The sequence below is a fragment of the Felis catus genome, chromosome A3 (assembly GCF_018350175.1).
Source record: "Felis catus isolate Fca126 chromosome A3, F.catus_Fca126_mat1.0, whole genome shotgun sequence".
NCBI lineage: Eukaryota > Metazoa > Chordata > Mammalia > Carnivora > Felidae > Felis > Felis catus.
The window spans coordinates 139,407,548-139,427,457 of record NC_058370.1 but is presented as its reverse complement, the minus strand read 5'-3'; the positions used below and the strand labels follow the sequence as shown (position 1 = coordinate 139,427,457).

Here is a 19,910-nt window from a genome sequence, read left to right as displayed (position 1 = left end):
TATGCTGTGGAGCGCTTGAAATAATGTCCATCAGAGCCTTGGACCAAAGAGTTTAGTCCATAAGATTTACGAGCGACTTGCACTGCACGGACCAAGCGGCAACTCAGGCGTCATCACCAGAGCGGCCTGCGGGTCAGATCCACTTTCTGACAGAAGTCATATCATTTCACGTCCAGTAAAAATACAGCAGGGGCCCTGTGCTGACCTTCCCATCTCTGAGTTTTCTTCTGGGAGCGCGGGATTCACGGACGGACGACCGTTAGTGCGTCTGTGAAACAGGGTGCCTGCCGCATCTGTCCTGTGCGCTTGGCCGGCCCCCCGCGTGCCCGGGCGGTTCCCCCGCAGCCCAGCCTCCCGGCCGCCCCTATAGCGGACATTCACCTGTGAGGGTGGCAGGGACAGAGTGGGGGGAAGGTGGACGGGATCTCAGTCCCTTGGGCTCAGGAGAGAGTCCAGAGAATTCCAGCGTCTGGAAACAAATTTCCTCAAGCTCTCCCCATACGCCTGCCCCTAGGACACCCCCGAGGCCCCAGGTCATGGTGCGGTGCCCGCTTCTGGAGACGGGAGAGAGCGACTGGGGTGCAGCGCACTTGTCTGTATCTCAGGGCAGTGGCACCTCTGCTGGGTCCTCGCCTGCAGGCAGGCTGAGCGTAAGTGTGTCAGCGCCTGCAGCGGGCAGCGGGGAGAGAGGCCCGCCCGCGGCCTCCGTGTTCGATAGATGTCACAGCCCCTTCCCGCAGCCTGACTTCTGTGACAATCCAGGGAGGAAGAAGGAGGGCTGCCTCATTTCCTTCTGTCCTTGGCAAGACACGAACAAAGATCCAACAACAACAACAAAAGAGCAAAAACAAAGGCGGGGACAGCTGGGCTGGCGGCGGGGCGGGGTGGGGGGGTGGGGAGCTGCCTGCTGAGGGGGCAGGGGGGGCTCTGCAGAGGGGTCTGAGCAGAGGCCACACCTCCTGCTGCTTTGAGAGCCGTTCTGGGGGATAAAGAAATCATGGCGACCTTTAAGTTTGAAGAATAAGGAGAAGGGCGGAGGGGGAGGAAGAAGAGGAAGGAAGGAAGGAAGGGGGGGGCAGGGTCCCAGATTTCAGTGCCAGAAGGGAGCTTCAAGGACACTCAGAAGAGCTCCTTTTTACTTAGGTGAACACTTGACGGAAGGTGCTGGAATCCCAACACAGGAGTAGCTCAGCCAACTGAACAGTGGTCTCCTTGAGGCCTGCACGCTCACGGAAGAGCCGGGCATGGAGGGAGGGAAGCTTCTGGCCACGTTACCCGCGAAGGTGTTAGAGCATTGTCAGGCCAGGTTGCACTCAAGATATTCGAGAAAAGAGACAGAGACAGACTGTTTTCCACATCTCAGCGGGGGCAACGCCGCGACCAGATCTCTGCACGTGGCAGGACGGGGGTGATCCTTGTGGAAAACGGCGTGTTCTGGCCCGTCCCCGGGAGCGGCAGCGCGTTTCCCCCATGCTTGCCCATGGGTCAGCGGCTCAGGGTGATGCCCGACCATCCTCGCCTCACGACACAGCCTCTGCACCGAGAGGAGTGTCCCCAGGGGTCACTAAGAGGTGACTCTGGTCCTGGCACGAAGAATGTCCAGACAGATGAGAAACTCGGGCTCAGGAGGACCCGGGTCGGTCCAGCTCCCACCTCTCATGGCTGCGTGACCCGAGCCGCCGCACCCTGGCGAGAGCGCGACAGAACGCGTCCCTGCACCCGCATCCCACCTGCCTCCCTCCGCGTGGCCCCTCCTCGGGTCTGTTTTCTGTCCTTTCCTTCTCTGCACTGACCCCCAGCCCGCTGCCGCTCTGTCACCGAAGAGCGTGGACCGTCACAGGCCCGACCCACCGGCGGGGGGCGGCTGCTTGACCCCCAGGGCGTCTGGTGAAAGGTCACGCTGAGTGTTTCCGGAAGGGTGGCGGTGGTGGTTCTTCCCGGCAGCCGGCACTGCTGTTCACGGCCGAGAGGTGTGACGGCAGCGGGCCTGGCACCTCCCGGCGCCTTCCCCACACGGCCTCGGGCCTGCGGGTGACGGTGCGGTTCCCGAAGCTCCGGGAGGCGGCGCTCCACGCGCTCGAGCTCCGTGCCTGTGGCCCCGAGCGTGTGTCCCACAGAAGCGGGGAGGCCAGAGCCCGAGCCTTCCAGACGCACGCATCGTGACCCTGGCCGTCTTCCCGGCAGTGACGGCCGCGTGTTAAGGACCGCGTGGTGCAGGAGGCTCGAGGATGCCCCGGAGCTGCTGTCGGGACCTGGAATGAGTGGTCGGGTGACCGTGACCGTGACCGGCGGAGGCCTCGGGGCCCTGGCTCGGCCGGCCTTCCTGCGGGGGAGGCGGCCTCAGGCAGACCCCAGCAGAGGGGACCAGGTCCCCGGGGTCGCAGCTCCAGGGACGGGCCCAGGGACTGGGCTCATGTGGGCCCACGTCTTGCACTGCTGGCCGCTGCTCCCAGGGGCCCAACCTGAGGGCGGTGCCTGCCCGGGACCCCTGCTTTGCCAGCCTCGGGGTCGGCCCTGCCCTGGCGCCCTCCTCGCAGCGCCCTCTGAGGAGGGGCCCTGCCCCTGCTCTCCGAAGCGGCAGTTTGCCCAGTGGTTGCAAATCCCGGGCGCCGTAATCCCTCGAGTCGTGTTCTACCAAGTCCCGCCAACACCGAGTCAGCCGTCAGGGCAGGCGCAGGTCGGAGGCTGCGAGCCCTGCTTATGTCCCAGCAACCATCGGGCTGGAGGCTCGTTCTATGCGTGTTTCTGCTGAAAGACACCTGGATGCTCGTTGTTGGTTCGTTAGCGCTGACCTCAGGGCCACCGGCACACGGCAGGCGTGGGCGGGGCTCACCTAACACATGCGTCACTCACCGCACCGCGCCTTCCCAACAGAACTCCCCCCTCCAAAGGCTCAACAACTCCGAAAATGCCCCTCTAAAAAGACTGTGAAAAGGAGCCCGTTTGCAGCATGAGCGCGGTCTTGTCCCCTCAGCCTGCAGAGCCACACTTCTCCCGCCACATCCCCAGGGGCCACACACGCACCGCGATTTGCAACTCTGCATGAACTTGTGAATGAAGGAGGAAGCTGTGAATACTGGAGAGGCTGGGCTGCTTCCTCGCCCTCCCTCCCGTGGCACCCCTGTACTCCCGGCTCTGGCACCCAGAGGTCCTTGCAGGTGGACAGTGGGCCAGCTGGGAAGCTCAGCCTGGAGGGGGCAGGAGGGCGGCTGTCCCCAACCCGGCCGCTCCAGGAGGGCCTGGGGCAGAGGCACAACGGGGGCAAACTGCTGGGACTGCTGGGGACACTCCCCCTGACCCCAGACGGATGGACTGGCCTCTTAGATGCGGCCAGAACTATCCCGCCCCGGCAGAGACGCTGCGACCGTCTCAGGCTGTGGTTACGCCAGAGGACAGAGCGGGGCCGCAGCTCCTGCCCCCCGGGCAGCCCGTGGGGTGGTTACCGTTGCTGGCCCGCTGTCGGATGGTCAGCATCTGCTCTCCTGACAGCTTCGCCTTCTTCATGGCTGACGTGGCTCGCGGGCATCCCGACAAGCTGGGGACAAGACACGGGTGGCATTAGTCACGGGCCTCCGAGACCCCCAAAGCCCTGCAGAGAGAACAGTCGTGAGCCACGAGCGAGGCATGTCGCCGAGTCATTTCGTCAGACTGGTTGCCGGCCACAGGCTTTTTGCGAATGGGAAACAAGCCAGAGCAATGGATTCCGCGTGGCCCAGTCCCCGCGCACGAGGGGGGCTGTGTCTGCCTGTGGATTCGGGGACGGTTCTGCACGGGGCCCCGGGCCAGGTCGCCGCTCGCCCCCTTCACCGTGTGCCTTCTGGGGCCGCGTGGCTGTCTATGGAGCGACTGTCTGGCTTTGGAAAACTTCCTTGTTACAGAAGGTGTCAAACTTACAGGAGGCCTGAATTAAGATCTGATTTTAAACGTACGAAAGCGGAAAGATCCGATAACGAGCTCACCCCCACATTCACCGTTCCGTCTCACGGCACATCGGGTCCTCCTGCACCCGTCCTGCCTCCAGTAGAGTACTGGGGGCGATCGCAGTTGTGAAAATGGAGCCCCAATATCATGATCTCAGTGGAATGTTTAAAACCCCTTTGCCACTGACATCAAACGTGTGGCCTCTTTGCAAACTTCCCATCTGCCCCCTGACGTTGCTAACACTCTGTCCCCTCCGGGTGCATGTGCAGAACCGGGAATCTGGCCCCTGTGTCTGTCTGACGACCGTCTTCCCAGGCGGCTCCCTCCCTCCTTCTCTTTCTCACTATGTAAGCGTTGAGGACAATTGCATCCGACGCGTTCTGTGGCCCCGAGCCTGGGCCTCCCCACCCTTGCCCCTTGGGGGCTCACTCTTACCCGCCACCGTCCGGAGGGACCGACACTGGGGGCCCCCGCACTCGTGGTCCCCCTGGCACTTTGTGTGCGGATGAAATGAAAACTGTACATGTGTATGCACCTGTATGTCCACTATCACATATATATTACATCACGTATGTATAATGTTGTATTTCACCCATAATTCAGGGCCAGACGGACCCTGTTCACAGCCTAGCAATGCTGTGAGGGCTTTACCTGTATCTGTGTCCATCCAACACCCAGTGACAGCGTGGCTTACGTGGCTATTAGTAATACCATGCAATGTCTGTGTTCATGTCGGAGGCTTTCTAAGTGTCTTCACACACTTTTCTCACACGTTTTCTGATGGGGATTAGCACTGTTTGGGGGAAGACGTATCCTTGTACGTCACATATTTTCACGGTCCTGCGTGGTTCACGCCGACGTCCAAGCGGTCTTTGGTCCGCTGTCTGTGAGACGTTGGTATTCGGTGCCGTGCAGAGTATTCGTGAGAAATCACCACACCTGCTGCTCTTCCTGGGACCTTCCCTCCGTGAGCCGTGTTTGCTGATGGTGTTTCCAGATTTTTGGGGCATGAGCTCCCAGGGAAAATGCCTCTGGGCCCCCGATGGCATGGCGGGTGGGGGGCAGGAAGGCACTGGAGGGTCCCCCGGGGTTTAGTCATCTTGGGGGGGCTCCATGCTCCTGCTGGGGACGAGCCTCGTGTGTGTTTGTTCCCCACTGTCTGTCACCACAGTGGCCCATGACCGTCCCTTCACGGAGCCAGGCCCTCAGCTTGGGTCCTGCCTGTTCAGCCCACTGTGGACGGACCACCGCCCTCCGGCTTCTCCAGAGCAGTGTCCCAGCGGCCGCCTCCACTGTCTTTTCGGGGCTCCGCGTCCGATGTCGGCAAGCGAGGTTCGTCCTGCCTGTGTCCGCGTCTGCCCCGCTGCTAGAAAGCGGGCCCGGCCGGTCACCAGCCCCCGGCTCTCGCATCCCGGTGTCCTGTCCTGTCCCCGCTCAGCAGGGCTGTTCAGAGGCCAGCTTGTTGCCGGCTGAGTCTGGCGGCTCCTGGAAGCCGCTAGCACCAGTGTGGTGCCCGCTGGGTATCTCCCCACCCGAGTTCCCCTGCCCTGACGATAGGGGGGTGGGAACTAAGCCACGCGGCAGTACGCGGTCGCAAAGCAGCGAAGGGGAAGCGTCAGCAGCGTAGACCCACCGGGCATCTCCGGGGGTGCCTAGAACGCTGCTCCCAGACCCGAACGTGCAGCGGAAGGAACACGTCCAAATTCGGACTCCTCGCCCACACTGCCTTCATCTTCCGAGGCTTCTCCTGGTTTTCAGTGACGCGAAGGGCCGGCTGGGGATGGCAGGCCACCGCCCTCAAGCCGGGAAACTGAACCGGGACTCAGCACCGCAGAGTCATCTGTTTTGCTCAGGCCCACCCACCCGCGCACGGGGACCGCATGACCTCATGGGTCAAATTTGGAAGTGTCCCGTGGCACTGAGCTGGGTGCGGGGCGGGTCCGTGGATCTGGTGGCAGCTCACGCTGGCCTCACTTTGTGGCGTGTTGACTCCTGGGGGCCCGGATGGCTGAGGACTCAGGGGAATGTCCCACGCCCGCTGCCTGCAGGGAGCGGACCTGGGGGTCTCAGTGTGGCTCCCACGGGGCCCAGTGGGCCATCATGGGAACGCCTCTAATTACAACTGCATCGCTCTGAGTGGGGGTTTGGAAAGTCACAGAGTCTTAGTTCTGGCCGCTGTGGGGATCACTTAACTTGTTGCCCACCCAGCTTGCCGCCTCCCCCCTCCCCCAGCTCCCCCAGATGTCAGGCACAGGGACAGCACCAGGAAGCCCAGGGTGGGTCCAGGCAAGCGCTTCAGAGGGAGGCGGGACATTCGGTCAGAACATCGGCCCCAAAGGGACTTCCTTCAGGAGAATCTTACAGCTGAAAATAGCTAAATTAAGGGAAAGGCTCTGGAAGGTACGGCTGAAAAGACACGGGGGCACTGAGGGTGGGTCGTGGGAGGAGGAGAATAAGGGCCTTGTGGGCAGGTGGGGTGTGCTGCCCAGAGGCCAGAGAGCGGGGGCGGGGGGCCGAGCATTTAGGGACGGAGGACTCTCTGGGACCCGCACGCGGGGGTGTCTGTGGCTCAGAACTCGGCCCGGAGGCACACACCCAGATGCAACCGGCCTCTTTCCAGCCACGTTTTACCACCTGGACACTTGATTTACTATTTGCTGTCTCACCTTGCTGAACGGCCCCCTTCCTGTGTGACTGTCACCTGAGAGAGAGGAGATACACTCAGTAACGGGGCCTGCAGTGTGGACGGTCAATGGTCACAGCCGTCCCCACCCCCGCTTCTGCTGACTCACGAGCAGGAGGCATCGTGTGGGGGGAGGGGCACCAATGTCCCCGCTGAACTGCCTACTGGGCTTCCTGGCTCTCTAGGGTTTCTAGACCACCTGCCCCCAACGTGCGGGGAGGGGGTAGGAGGCTGGTACACTGCCCACGGGAAGGCTGGCCGCCCGGGGCAGGATGGTCACCCCAGCGGGAGGGTCAACCTGGCTGGACAGTCACCCCAACAGGACAGTCACCCTGGTTGGAGGGTCACCCTGGTAGGAGGGTCAACCTGGCTGGACGGTCACCCCAACAGGACAGTCACCCCGGTTGGAGGGTCACCCTGGTAGGAGGGTCACCCTGACAGGACAGTCACCCTGGTGGGAGGGTCACCGTGATGGGATGGTCACCCCAGCAGGATGGTCACCCTGGCGGGAGGGTCACCGTGACGGGATGGTCACCCCGGTTGGAGGGTCACCCCGGTAGGAGGGTCACCCCGGCAGGAGGGTCACCCTGACAGGACAGTCACCCTGGTGGGAGGGTCACTGCGACGGGATGGTCATCCCAGCAGGATGGTCACCCCAGCAGGACGGTCACCCCAGCGGGAGGGTCACCCCGGCAGGAGGGTCACCCTGACAGGACAGTCACCCTGGTGGGAGGGTCACTGCGACAGGATGGTCACCCCAGCAGGACGGTCACCCCGGCAGGACGGTCACCCCAGCGGGAGGGCCTGGGTCTCGGTGCTGGGTGGCCACAGAGCATCGGGGGCCCCGAGGCGGGTCTCCGGTCCTGGCTCTGCTGCTCTGGGGGGGCCTGTGGGGCACGGCGCCCCCCCACGGCTGCTCGCGTTCCTTCAGGACGCCTCCTCTAAGCTCAGCAAGCGCAGATCTGAGCCGAACCCCCTCCAGGCTCGGGGACTCGGGGACCTTCCCCTGGGTGTGTGTCCCGCTCTTCCCTCGGTGATTTTCCTTCTCCTGTTTTCTCTCTTTTCCTAGCTTCGCAGATCCCTGTGAGCTCCGTAGGAAGCGTCTCGATTCTTTCTCTGGTTTGTTAAATTATCTTCTTTTCTCATGTTTGTAATTCAAGAGAGATTTCCTCGACTTTATATTCTGACCTTGTAACTGAACTTTTTATTCCACTTGTCTTTGTTTTAAAAAGATCTTTCTTGTTCTCTTAATTTTTCTTGGATTAGGAATATAATAATTTGTTACATTCTGTTTATTCTCCTTTTCTGATGACAAAATTAAAAAAAAAATCTCCTCTTTCCAGAAATGCCTGTTTTCTCTGAGCTTTTCTTTCTCTTTGTGCAGTTTCCCTCGCTTTCTGTTACGTTGCTTAGCGCTTTCCTTAACCAGTTGGTCGTCCTTGGCTGTTCATTCCCGTGGCCCCAGTATTGCCAGTTGAGGCCGGTCTTTGGGGCCTGCGGATGTCCGTCTGGAGGTCGCAGGGGTTGCACACGGGCTGACGCGGTGGCCGCAGCAGGTTGGGAGCAAGAGGCGGAGGGCCCCACGCCCCCCTCCGTTCCTGCTTCCCACGCACCTGGGACCCCGTCCCTGCTGCTGGGGCGAGGGGCGCACGAGGCCGGGCCCCTGGAGCCCCGCTCTCCTTACAGAGATTTCCACCTGGTGCGATTTTGGAGCCCGCCCCGAATCCCGCCGCGGGGTCCGTGGGGCCCGCGGGCCGCGTGCTCACTTCTGGTCCCCACCTTCCTGGGTCTGTGCACCTGCGTCCGCCGCCTCCGCGGCTCCCGCTACTTGGTGCGAGTGACGGAGTCCTCTTCGCTTTCTGCGTTTCCGCTGTTTTTGTTTCCTGCGTTTGTAAAATGAGAGCCGGTCGTTTCAGCAGAGTTTTGAGATGGTGGAGTGACCGGGATTTTCCCTGGAGGCGGTTGCTGAAATCGAGTGCAGGGAGGACATCCGTCCGTCCGTCTGTACGGAGTGTGCTCTTCTCTTCTCTTCCTTTCTGTGGGTCACAATGGCCGGGAGCCCGGCCACTCTTCCTCCTCAGCGAGGAATCCGGTGTGATGAGACCCCAGGCGAGGCCACGGGTGAGGAGGCCACAGGAGGACACCTGGCCCAGGGGACGGAGGCAAACGCTGAGTGGGTGCCCGAGAGACCGTGGCCCCCAGCCCCTCACGGGGACAGAAGGAGCCCCCGAGAGGAGGCGCGGAGTGTCCCGATGGTGCAGCAGCAAGACGGGAGCCGGGATCTGACAGCCACCGGGATCTGACGGCCACAAGCCGCCACTCGGAGAGACACGGCCCCTGTCCCCTTGTCCCCTTGTCCCCTTGTCACCTTGCTGAGCCCATTGGGTTTTGTGCTGCGGAAGCTCATCCGAACAGGCAGTGAGGACGCCGTTGTCTTTCCGTCTGTCCTGCTCACTCTCGGGAAGCTCAGAGCGAAATCCAGCAGAGTTATTACCGTGGGTCAGCGGTCCCCTCAGAAAGATATGCTGATGTCCCAGCTTCCGGAACCTGTGAGCAGGGCCCTATCCGGACCTTCGCCGATGTGATCAGGCTGAGACAACGGTATGCCGGCCAGTGACAGGTGTCCCCTAGAAGAGGGACATGCCCTGTGCCCGTGGTGCTGGAGCGGCCGGGAGGACACCCCGGAGCCTTTGGAGGAAGCCCTGCCCGCATCTTGGTGTTGGACCCCTGGCCTCCAGGGCGCGAGAGAACACACGCGTGCGGCCTCGGGAGCGTGTCAGGGCGGCCGTGTGCGAGAGCTTCTTCCGTGTTCCCACCCCTCCCTGTTCCGTGGATGGGAGCTTTCCCGAGTGGGACGCTGCAGGGGGCAGGCCGGCGCTCCGGCGACATGGGGACGCACCTCGGGAAGGGCCGGTGGCCTCAGTCCAGGGAGGGGGCTGTGCGTGTCCTACCCCTGCTGAGCCCGCACCGGCTCGGCCTGTGCTCTGCTCGCAGCACCGGAGGAGGGACGGCGGGAAGGCACCACTGCAGAAGCTGTAGACGAGAACCCCAGGGCGGCTCCAGGGTGTCCCCACAAGGGGCTGCACGTGGGTCCGCATGTAAACTCAAACCGTCCGAACCAGTCACACAACAGAGGCAGGGACCCTGCAGGGAACCGCACCGATGGCTCCCAGCCCCACAGGTTGGTGGCCACAGGCCCGGGTGCCTGTCCCCAGGGTCCTGGAGGGCTGGTCCTCCTCCTGGGCAGCTGCCAGGAGGCTGTGGGGGAGGAGAGGGCACAAGGGGTGTCAGTGGCTCCCGGGAGGGAGCAGGACCCCCCGCCCCCTGCTGCCGGCTGGGAGCCCCGAGTGCTGGGTGTCCATGGGGCTAGCCCAAGCCGGGCAGGGAGGGCTGAGGCCAGGGGTGGTGGGTCCCAGAGACCCCAGGACACAGGAATTTCAAGGGACAGAGAGGACAGATGTCTTTGAGCACCGGTGGCCACTGTCCGGTGGTCCCAGTGCCTCTGCCGAGGACGGAGCGCGTGGGCCGCTGGAGGCAGCTGGTGGGGCGCAGGGGCCACGAGCAAGGACACCTCGCCCCCAGGCGCAAGAAGTGTGCCCTCGGAGAAAGCAGGGGGTGGAGGCAGGACCCCAGGTTACGTGCTTGCCTCGCGGGGAGGAAGCACAGACACGAGCACAGTCATAGAAGACACACAGGCTTGGAGAACTGTGCAACACAATCACATTCACAGAACTGCTGTATCCCCAAAACCTGCGATTTGCTTACGGGTTGAGGGTCGTGTCGCGCTGGTCAGAAGTGGCTGGAGACAAGAGGGTCCGCGGGGCCGGCTGAGCGGCGACCTCTGACCTAGAGCTCCCAGGTCTTTGTGCCGTTTGGTTTTGTGCTGTTCTGTGTTGGTGTTTTAATTCAGATTCACTCCCATCCTGGGACTTTAGAGCTTTTAAGAGTTCCGTTTCTTCATCTGTTTATTGGAGATAAAAGCGAGCTCGTTTGCATTATCGGGTTTTGGCTTGCACGTCGGCTTTCCCTACTCAATCCTAACAGGCTGCGTTTCTTGAGGCAGAGACGGTAGGAGAGATTTATTTCTCTAAAGACCCTGGCGCCGTGGCCCCGACAATATGGTGGTGGGGGCCGAGCGCTCAGGGGGACCCTGGAGTCCCTGCCCCGTGCCTGGGCCCCTGTCGACCCCTCCCTGGGTGAGCGGTGCTTGCAGCAGGTGGCTGCTCCTGTGGCCATCAGTCTGGACACGGGGGTGGGGGGGAGGTGGGGGGGTGGGGAAGGTGGGGGAGGGGCCTCAGTCCCGGAACCTCAAGGAACGGGATTCTGCCAAGACCCCAAGCGAGTCTGAGGCGGACAGTGAGCTCCAGGTGGGGGCGCAGACCTTGATACCTTGATTTCAGCCTGGTGAGGGCCCAGCAGGGGCTCCCGCGGCCGGGCAGGTGTCCCGCGGGCAGGAGCAGAGCCGGGAGCTGGCTTTACGGCCCGGGCTGCGGTATCTGTGGAACCGGCTGCTGGTCAGGCCGCCTGGAAGGGAAGTGAGCCTCCAGCAGCCGTTGCGTGCGGACTGGGCCCGGGGACAGAAAGATGTGGTGCGGGTGTGACGTGGGTCCAGGAGGGAGGGCCGAGCACCCCCTCCACCCCCCCAGCAAACACTGCACGTCTCCCATCCTCTTCAGGCCGAGGAGGCCACAGGCGTGACCTCTCCCTTCTGGCTCTTCACGGGGCCTGTGGGGCTCGTGGTTCCGGGTAGGTGCTGGGCCCACGTTTCTCCCTCTCAGCTGCTTCCCGTCAGACACAAAACGTGGAGATTAAAATACAGGAGTCAGACGACAGGGTGCTTTCAGGGGACAGGGGTCAGCACGGGGTCGTGCAGAGGGGACCAGTCCCACGGGGCACATCCGGACCCGGGCCCTGGCGGCCGACTGCTCAGGGCCCTGAACTCAGATCTCCCGTGCGGTTAGGGGACCGGCCAGGCCACCTGTGCGGGGGGTTCGTCGTGCGCCCCAGTTGGGTCCTGCCCACTGCTTCGGGGTGTGTGCAGGAGGAGGCCGTGTGGGCGGCTCTTGCCAAGGGCACAGGGCCCACGGCCCCGCGTACGTCCCCTCAGGGGAGAGCTGTTTCCTCAGCGCGGCCTCACGATACCCCTCTTGCCGGGGAGCCCCGGCCCCGTGAAGGACAGGTGCCCTGCAGGGTGGACGCTGCCTCTCGGCCTCCTCGGCCAACAGAGCAAATCCAAGGCCTCGAGCAGAACAGAGCGTGGAGGCATCTTTCCACAGATGACGCCACCGGGTGAGACGGCCCCATGGTGGCCAGGGGGGCGTGGGGGCACGGCTGCCTTCCCGGACGCGGGCAGGGGTCCAGCAGATCCCCGTCCCGCCTGGCAGGGCACCTCCTCCTTCCAGAGAGCGGCCACCTCAGCCCCTCCTTCCCTCCTCCCCTGGGACAGAAGCCTGCAAGTTAGGGGACCTCTCTTCTCGTGCTGTAAAGAAAAGCCTTCAGTAAGCTTTTGTGACCCCGAAAACCACTTGGTCTGGGGGCACCCCAGCCACGGCCTCCCCATTTCCTCCTGCGGCAGCAGCGGGGGGAGGGAACTCACACAAGTGTCCTTGTGACAAGGGTGAGGGCCAGGGGGCCGGGCAGAGTCCAGAGGGAGCATTCCAGAAGCGACAGGGCCCCCGGCTTCCTCCACACCTTGGATCACAGTTACTAGACCCGTGAGTTTTCATTCCTCCAAGTGGTGGAAAGCGGTGGAAGTTGGATTTGTCATCGAGGAACCTCCTTGCGGGTCCTCTGTGCACATGTGTGGTCTTGGAGGCAGGGGCGAGCTCTCAGCCGTGAGATGGCTCACTGCACAGGCCACCACCTCCGGGTTGGGCACGGGCAGGGCCGTGCCAGCTGCTGACGCCCCCGAGGTGGGAGAGGTCTGCCCCGCTCTGCCTCCCCCGCGCCTCACGAGGAGCAGGTGTCTCGCCTACGAGGCGCAAAGGAAGCTGAGCTGGCCAGGTGGCCGCAGTGCTGGGCCCAACGCCTGCCAGGGTTCCCGCACCACAGGTGTCCCGGGCCCGTCCTGCAGGTATACACGACGGTCCCCACGTGATGCCCCGGGCGGGACCTTCTCCTTCCTTGCCTCGTGCCCGCCGGAGAGCGCCTTCCCTCCTCGGTGTTGGTTGTCTGACCTCTGAATCTCAGGGTGCGGTGGCTCAGTGATACGTACGTTTGTAAAAAATTTAGGGCTTCTCAATACCCCATGGAAGCCGGATAAGGATAGAGCTTTTCTCCTCTTGGGCTCCTAGACTCCATCCCCCAGCATCCCTTGGGGAGACTCCATCTCCCAGCGTCCCTTGCATCTGGTGATGCTATGGCCTGGGTCTCCCTATGGGATGGATGTGGGGGAGGAGCTGGGTCCTCCTCCAGATCGTGGCGGGAGGTGACTGAGTACAAGATAACTCTGGTAGGAAGCACTCAGCACGGGGACTGATTTTGAATGCAATTCTCTCGGGAAGTGCCAAGCAAAGTGAAATTCTGAAGAAAGCCAGCTCCCTGTGTGGGATGGACTAGAAGGAAGCTGAAAATAAAATAAATCAGGTTGTCGGATCCAAGTGGGAAAGTTTAAGAGGGTCTAGGGTGTGATCTTTTTGAAAAAAAGTTCATTTTGGTCAAGCCCGGTGAAAGATACGACCTAGTTCCAAGGTTGCGTATTTTGTTTCCAGGGTTAGAACTAGTGACTTTAATTCTGTAGACTCTTCCACTGTTCCTTGAAGGGCAGTAAGGTGGAGGGGATACTCACACACAGAGAAGCAGGTTCAACAGCCAGGGACACCCACCTTCCCCCCGCCCCGCCCCCGGCCTCCCGCACCTGTGCCCCAGGATGCACAGTGGCCTCCCCAGGCAGCGGGGCCCCCGGCAGAGCTCTCTCCCTGTGCCCTGCTTTTCCACCTCATGCCCCTCACCCCCAGACCGTGCTGGAACCTCTTGCCTCGGGACCCGTCACACCTGGAAAGTGTTCCTGCCTCGGAGGAGGCCAGGCTGCTCGGTGCACCCAGTGAGCCCCCTGCTGCCTCCTATTTTCACCAGAGCTCCGACCACCTCAGAAAACGTATCCCGTCACTCACGGAGGCGGGAGACCGTTTCCTAAATGCTGGTATGCGGGGACAAGTGAGGTGCCCTGGATACGTGGAAGCGGGAAGAAGCCGTTGCAACGGAGTAGGCAGACCCTGCAGTTACCGGGGAGCGGGACACACAGGGCACCCTGCGTGGACAGGGGAGTCCGGCCTGTTTCACCACCTGGATACAGAGGCTCAGGGTGAAGGGGAGCCGCACAGCTCAGAGGAGGGGCCCTGGAATGCAGGAGGCAGGCTGCCTGGGTTTGAGGCCTGCCCCGTCACTTAGACACACAAGTACTGAACTCCTGTGGCCTGAGCTCCTGGTCTACAGACCAGGAATGTTTACAAACCGGGCACGTTATGGGGCCTAATTCCATGGGTTCTTATGAAGGTGATGAGGGTTAACATCGCAAGGTATTTCGAACTCTGCTTGGCGCACGACGAGCCCGACATCACGTTGAAGGACGAGGAGGCCTTCGTAGGGCAGGTGGGGAAGTGGAGGAAAGAGCATTGTAGGCAACGGGAAGGCGCTCAGATGCGGAGGGAATAGCACTCAGCAAGGCTGGCAGGCAGGGGAGCGAGGTCCCCCGGCGGAAGCCCAGGCGCCAGGTGGGGGGAAGGCGGGTGCCGGCTGGGAATTGTGTCGCTACCGCCGGGTCAGCCGGCTCCTCCCGGCCTCCCCGCCCTTCCCGGCCTGCCTGCACCCCGCTTCCAGTCACCCCCGGGGCCCATGCCCGGGCTCGCCAGGCTGCTGCCTGCTTTCCCCTCCCGCACCCTGCTGGCTGCCGGGACAGGGCGTGCCGCCCCTTCCGGGCCCCCCTGGGCCGCCGTCCGCTGCCCACCCACCCCTCCTCCTGCTGCCCCACTTGCCCCGTCGTCGTCCTGGCCGGGCTCCCACCTCCCGCAGCCGGCCTGGGTCTTCAGTGTCTTATTGTCCTCCCCCATTTTTCCCTTCTGGTAACACGTGGATTCTCTCTTCCCGAGGCCGTGCCTCGATCCTGGGCCCTGGGGAGATACGTGTCTCCCTCCTGAATCTCTTCTACCAGGGGCCACATCCTCACTCCCCACCCTGACACCTGCCCTCTGCCCTCTGCCCTCTCTCAGGCTGTCCCTGCTGTCCCTGCTGTTTTAGGAAGACTCGGCCAATCCTGAAGAAAAATAAGACATTTCCTACGCCCTTTACATGAGCTCTGCTGGGGACACGGGCTGGAGCCCCCCACCCTCCCTCACGGGGTGGAGAGTTTGCCTCCAACGGTTTCGCGGCAAGAGGGGACTGTGGTGCGCAGAGCCCCTGGGGCTCTGACCGTCCCTGTCCCGGGGTGTCCGCGGGCTGTGACCTCCCAGAGGAGGAAACTGGGGAGAGCGTCTCGGAGGGCCTGGAGGCCACAGACGCGTGTTCCCGCTCGCCTGGTGCTTATGTCCCGGCACCGTTAGATGTGATCTCTTGTCACCTACGAAGGCTGCCACACTTTGGAGGAAAAGAGGGATAACGGGAACTTTGTGTTTTCCCAGCACAGGGGGTGTATCAGGAACCCCACGTCTCAACGCGCCAAGGCCATCTTTCTGGAGACTCCTCCTCGCTAAGGCCTTAAAGGTTTGGGGCGACGGCCGGGCTGTCACCCCACGAGGCCGGGGCCACAGCCTCCAAAGGCTGAGCCTTCAGACACTCTGCTCAGCTAACGTCCGCACGCTTTTCCAGTTCTCGCCCGGGAATTGTCCAATTCTCGCACCTTCTGGGAATCTCATTTTGCCTACTTGATAAAATAAATGAGCACTTGTTCAGCAGATAAAAACTGCAGGTCAACAGACAATAGGGTGTGATTCAGCTTTAAAAAGGAAGGACATTGTGACAGCTGCAACACACGGTGAATCTTGGGGACGCTGTGCTCAGTGAAATCGGCCAGACCTAGAAGGACAAACACCGGCTGATTCCACTCGTCATACATCCCTGGAGTCGTCTGATGGTGGAGGCGGATGGTGGGCGCCGGGGCTGGGGGAGGGGGTCAGCCTCGGTGTTACTGGGGACAGAGCTGTGGTTTGGGAACACGAGAAGCTTCTGGAGATGGTGGGACGGTTGCGCAAGAACCTGAGTGGCCTTTCTGCCACTGAGCTGTGCACCTAAAGGTAGTTAAGACGGTAGGACGTGCGTTTTACCTCAACGTACACACAGCAGTTCAGCTCTGCGCTCGGTTCTGTTCGTCCCCTTTACCCGCGTGCCGCCACCCTGTTCCTGCACAGACGCCGAGGGCCTGCAAAGGCATCTTAAGCGCCCGGCACCTGTGGGGGCAGAGCGGCGCCGACAGGCACGCCGACACCCCTCTTCCTCCTCGGGGACGACTGAGACGCCAGCTCGCAGCGCGAGGATTCGGCCGCTGTGGGAGCGCGAAAGGCAGGGCCCCTGACTCAGCGCCCTGACGCGTCCCCCCTCCCAGGTCCTCTGGAGGCAGGGTCATGGTGGCCAGCGCCATAGTCTCAGCCTTGTGCAGCAGGGCTGGTGGCCCTCAGGCTGGGTGGGTGTCATGGGTCACATCCGGGACCCTCTGTGGCTCCTGCGGGGACCTGGGCAAATGGGCAAAAGGGGGCGCCTTGGGGTCACTGTCTGTCCTGGGTCCCAGCGGACCTCGGCGTAGACCCTCGTCCCAGTAGCGGGAGTGGGGTCTGTCTGTGCACGGAGGCAGAACGGACGCCGTGTGGGCCCCGAGCATGTGAACGCCTGCAGGCTGCGGGGGCCCCTCCGATCAAGGCCAGCCTCTCCCAGGAGACACCAGGCCGCTGGCCTCGGGCCGTAGGCTGCGAGATTCGGTCAGGGAGAGCCATTCGTGTTTCCTCTCTGTCCCCTGACCCTGTGTGAGTTCCTATCACGGCAGGATTCTCTTTCACAGTGAAAACGTAACCTTCCTTTCAAGGGGCATTGAAAGGCTCCGATCCACACATTCCTGCACGTGCCGTGACCCCTTCCTGTTTGCATGGAGGCTTCTGTTCATTCTGGCCTGGACACGGCTTACCGCATTTCCCCTGGCGTCCTCCAGCCTGCTTTGCAAGGAGCTGGGGACACGTGGCCCGACCGATTCCACTGCCTCCGCGATCTGTCTACACCACCCACCCCGACTTTTCCTCGCAGGGCCCACCGAGTGGCATCTGACTCAGCAGAATAGGCCTCTTCTGCTAAGACAACCTAACTGCACGTATTTCTTTTAAAATTAAGCGAGTAAAACTTAACGGGTTGATTGGCTGTTCCGGAAATGTCCTGATCCCCTTTTGGCCCGGGCATGCAACATGAGGTCCCTGTGCTAAAAACCATCCTCCTTCCCGGAGTGAAGGGCCTGCCTGCAGTCTCTAGGCCAAACGAACAAACCTACAGATGCGCGTGTGTGTGCAGTTACAGCATGCGTCTTACTGTGGATCCCGATCCAGGACTTTGGTAAACGCCTGTCCTGATGCAGAGATGGGAATGAGGCAAACGTCTCAAAACACACTCGAGGGTTTTCCTCTTTTTGCCTCAGGAGATCATGAGTTGGTGGCACCTTTGCACCCTTTCTTTCTAAACGAGCCTCGCATCGTGCCGGCCGTGACCCGGGACAGGCGGCCACTCACCTCCGGTGTGTGAGGAAGCTGCCGCTGACGTGGCCCGACCCGTCACATCCTGGCGTGGGACACGACATGCCCTCCGTCTTGACCGACTTCCAGGAGAACTGGGAGCCATTGAGGTATCCATCCTTCTGTCTCTTGGCGGCCAAGGGACATCCTGACGCACTGCGGTGGGAGGCGTACTTCCCGGTTATGTGGCCCTGGCCGTCACACCCAGGAACGGGACATCTGGGGAGCAGAAGACACGCACGTGATGGTCGTGCCACCATATGCCTGGTGGCCTCCACAACGAGGTCGGAAGAACCTGGCTTGAGGAAAAACCCATCAGGCTCTGCTCCAGCAAAGGAAAAGGACAGAGAAAAAGGCCCTGAAAGTGCCACCTAGTGGAGAGCCGAGGTAATTCCTCGCATGGAAACGCCTGGTCAGCCGCTGACCCCAGGAAGGCGGTTTGGGGGAGAATGTCTGCGTTGGGGAGGAATGTTGGATGTCGCAAGTGAGATGCAGGCATCTGTTGAAAAGACCCCCTTTCGGACAGAATCACAGCTCTTTCGGTGGAGGAATGCAAGGCCAAGGAGAAATTGCAGGATTGGTTTTTAAAGGCGATTGTATAAACCCGTGGTTTTTCTCAAGAGCTAGAAAGCGCGTTCTGTTTGGCTGTGTTCTCCCGGGGCCATAAAATAGCCTCCAGCCAGAGAGGGTGTTAAGCAGGAGGCAGAGATTTTAATTAAGTCTCCTGGAACGGTGTCGGCACGTGGTACCCCAGCAGCACCTTTTGGGGAATAGGTGGGAAAATCATTGGCTGCAGCTGGAGGTCAAGGGCAGGCTAACCCCGCTCCTGAACCTCCCCGGGGCAGTGACGGCCGTGGGGCCGAGGACGCTGCAGACCACCAACGGTTACCGCACGGAGGTGCGACTCAGTGCGCCTCACGGGCCCGGGCCGGCGGGTTTCGCATGCGTTTTTTTAACGGCAGAGTTTACATTCTACAAAATTAGTGTAACCTGATTACTTTGATACGTTTTATGTAATTTTTATAATAATTTTCATTTTTATTTTTTTTAATCAATTTCTTTTTTTCTCCAAAGGCCCTGAGATGAACATCGCAGGAAGACAGCCCAGGTTTATCTTACGGAGTTTTGGGACCGGGCTCCGGGCTTCCGTGTGTGGCAAACACCCGGAGGATGTGCTGGAAGCCCGGGGTGCCTGCCCGCCGCTCTCAGGTCCTGCCGGAGAACCGGACAGAGGGCGGCTACGTGGTTTCCAGCGAACATTCGCCGTCGGTGTTACCGCTAACACCTGCCTCTCCCCGCCAGCGCCACCGCGTTTCCCACTGAGGGGCAGAGGGACGTTTCCTGGCTCCGCTTCCCCCAAGCATCAGGTGGCTGGAGGTTCCCTATTTACATGGTGCTCCTGACCGGCAGGTGTGCTCTGGGATTGGTGCCCCACAGGTGGCCTTGCAGGTGCCTGGCGTCCCCTCCCCCTGCCCCCACCGCCCCCCTGGGCTCCCCCAAGGGCTTGCTGCCCTCTGCCCGACCTCTGCGGGCCCTCTGCCCGCCCTCTGCCAGCCCCACACGCGCACCTGATGGGCTCCTGGTCTTCCTTGTCTTCCTTGCTCTGTGCCACCCTGATGCCACTTTTCTTTGCTCTCGGGCAACCTGAAAGACTAAAGAAGGGACACAGCCTCAGGACGCGTCCGCCCTGGCGTGGGCAGGTCCCTCCCCGCTGTCGCTGCTCAGATTCTGTTTCTCCAGAAGCTGGAGCTGCTCCCCGTGAACACAAAATTATTCCGGGAGGAGGGACCTTCCGGGAACGGCCCCGCGTGTGCTCTCCAAGTCTTTAGACCCCGTCAGTCCCCTGGCGAGGGGGAGCACTGGGTGGCTGGGAACACCAGAGAGAGGCTGGGTGGCGGGCCCAGAAAAGGGGTAACGCTGAGGAGAAAACACACGCTCCCTCCGTCTCTTCCTCGGCGACCTGTTGTCTGCAGCCCGCTGCCCGGGCCCTGCCATCTGGGGACAGTGACACCCGGTGGTCTGATTCCTCTCAAGTACAGACTTACTGTGAGTCTGCAGAAGGTGCAGAGGAAGTTGAATATGATTATTTTATTCAGTCGTCAAAATTTTGGAAATAGAAGCTCACGCTTATCTAAAGGAAGACTTCCGGCTGGAACAGAAAACTACTCATACATGTCTGATCATGCACGTGGGCCAACATGTATGAACTGCACACGTGCTAACTTGCATGAGCGTGTACACGGGCTAACAATAGGCTGTGATATGAGATTGTGCACGAGAACGTACAGAATAAATGTGATTCTTGTGCAAAGACTGAAAAACCAGAAACTAGGCCATTTACGGAGACGCGGGGACGCACGGGTGCAGACTCGTCCGGTGCCGACGTGCGGCCGTGGCCCAGGTGGGTACCCGTCACCCCTCCTCCGTTCCTGAGCTTGTGCCGTGCTTCCCGGTCAGTCCTGGCTGACCACGCTGAGTCTCAGGGTCCCCTCACCCATCGCTGCGCTCTGCCCCCCCAGCATCTTCCCTCCTTTCCTCTCGGGTAAGAAGCGGCACCCCACAGGCAGAGGGCGGGTGCTGGGGTTGGGGCTTCGGGCCCCGGCGCT

At 61.5% G+C, this 19,910-nt stretch overlaps 1 protein-coding gene and 1 long non-coding RNA gene across 26 annotated transcripts in view; one reads left to right on the top strand and one right to left on the bottom strand.

Annotated features, from left to right (window-relative positions):
* MYT1L (myelin transcription factor 1 like) overlaps positions 1-19,910 on the bottom strand; it is a 427,126-nt gene that overhangs the window by 11,493 nt on the left and 395,723 nt on the right. For 12 of the 13 annotated variants that reach the window (XM_045055040.1, XM_045055041.1, XM_045055042.1 and 9 more), the window contains exons 20-22: positions 18,873-18,956; positions 17,302-17,523; positions 3,444-3,535 (exon numbers count right to left, since the gene is read on the bottom strand). In XM_045055040.1, the coding sequence (XP_044910975.1) occupies positions 3,444-3,535; positions 17,302-17,523; positions 18,873-18,956 (398 nt within the window). Of the gene's footprint in view, positions 1-3,443; positions 3,536-15,661; positions 15,826-17,301; positions 17,524-18,872; positions 18,957-19,910 lie in introns of those variants that run through there. The other variant, XM_045055043.1, reaches the window with a different exon arrangement.
* The window catches only part of LOC102899852, a 36,627-nt gene that overhangs the window by 6,735 nt on the left and 9,982 nt on the right, over positions 1-19,910 (top strand). For all 13 annotated transcript variants that reach the window (XR_006596105.1, XR_006596106.1, XR_006596104.1 and 10 more), the window contains exon 3: positions 18,379-19,705. This is a non-coding gene — a long non-coding RNA (uncharacterized LOC102899852). The remainder of the gene's footprint in view (positions 1-18,378; positions 19,706-19,910) is intronic.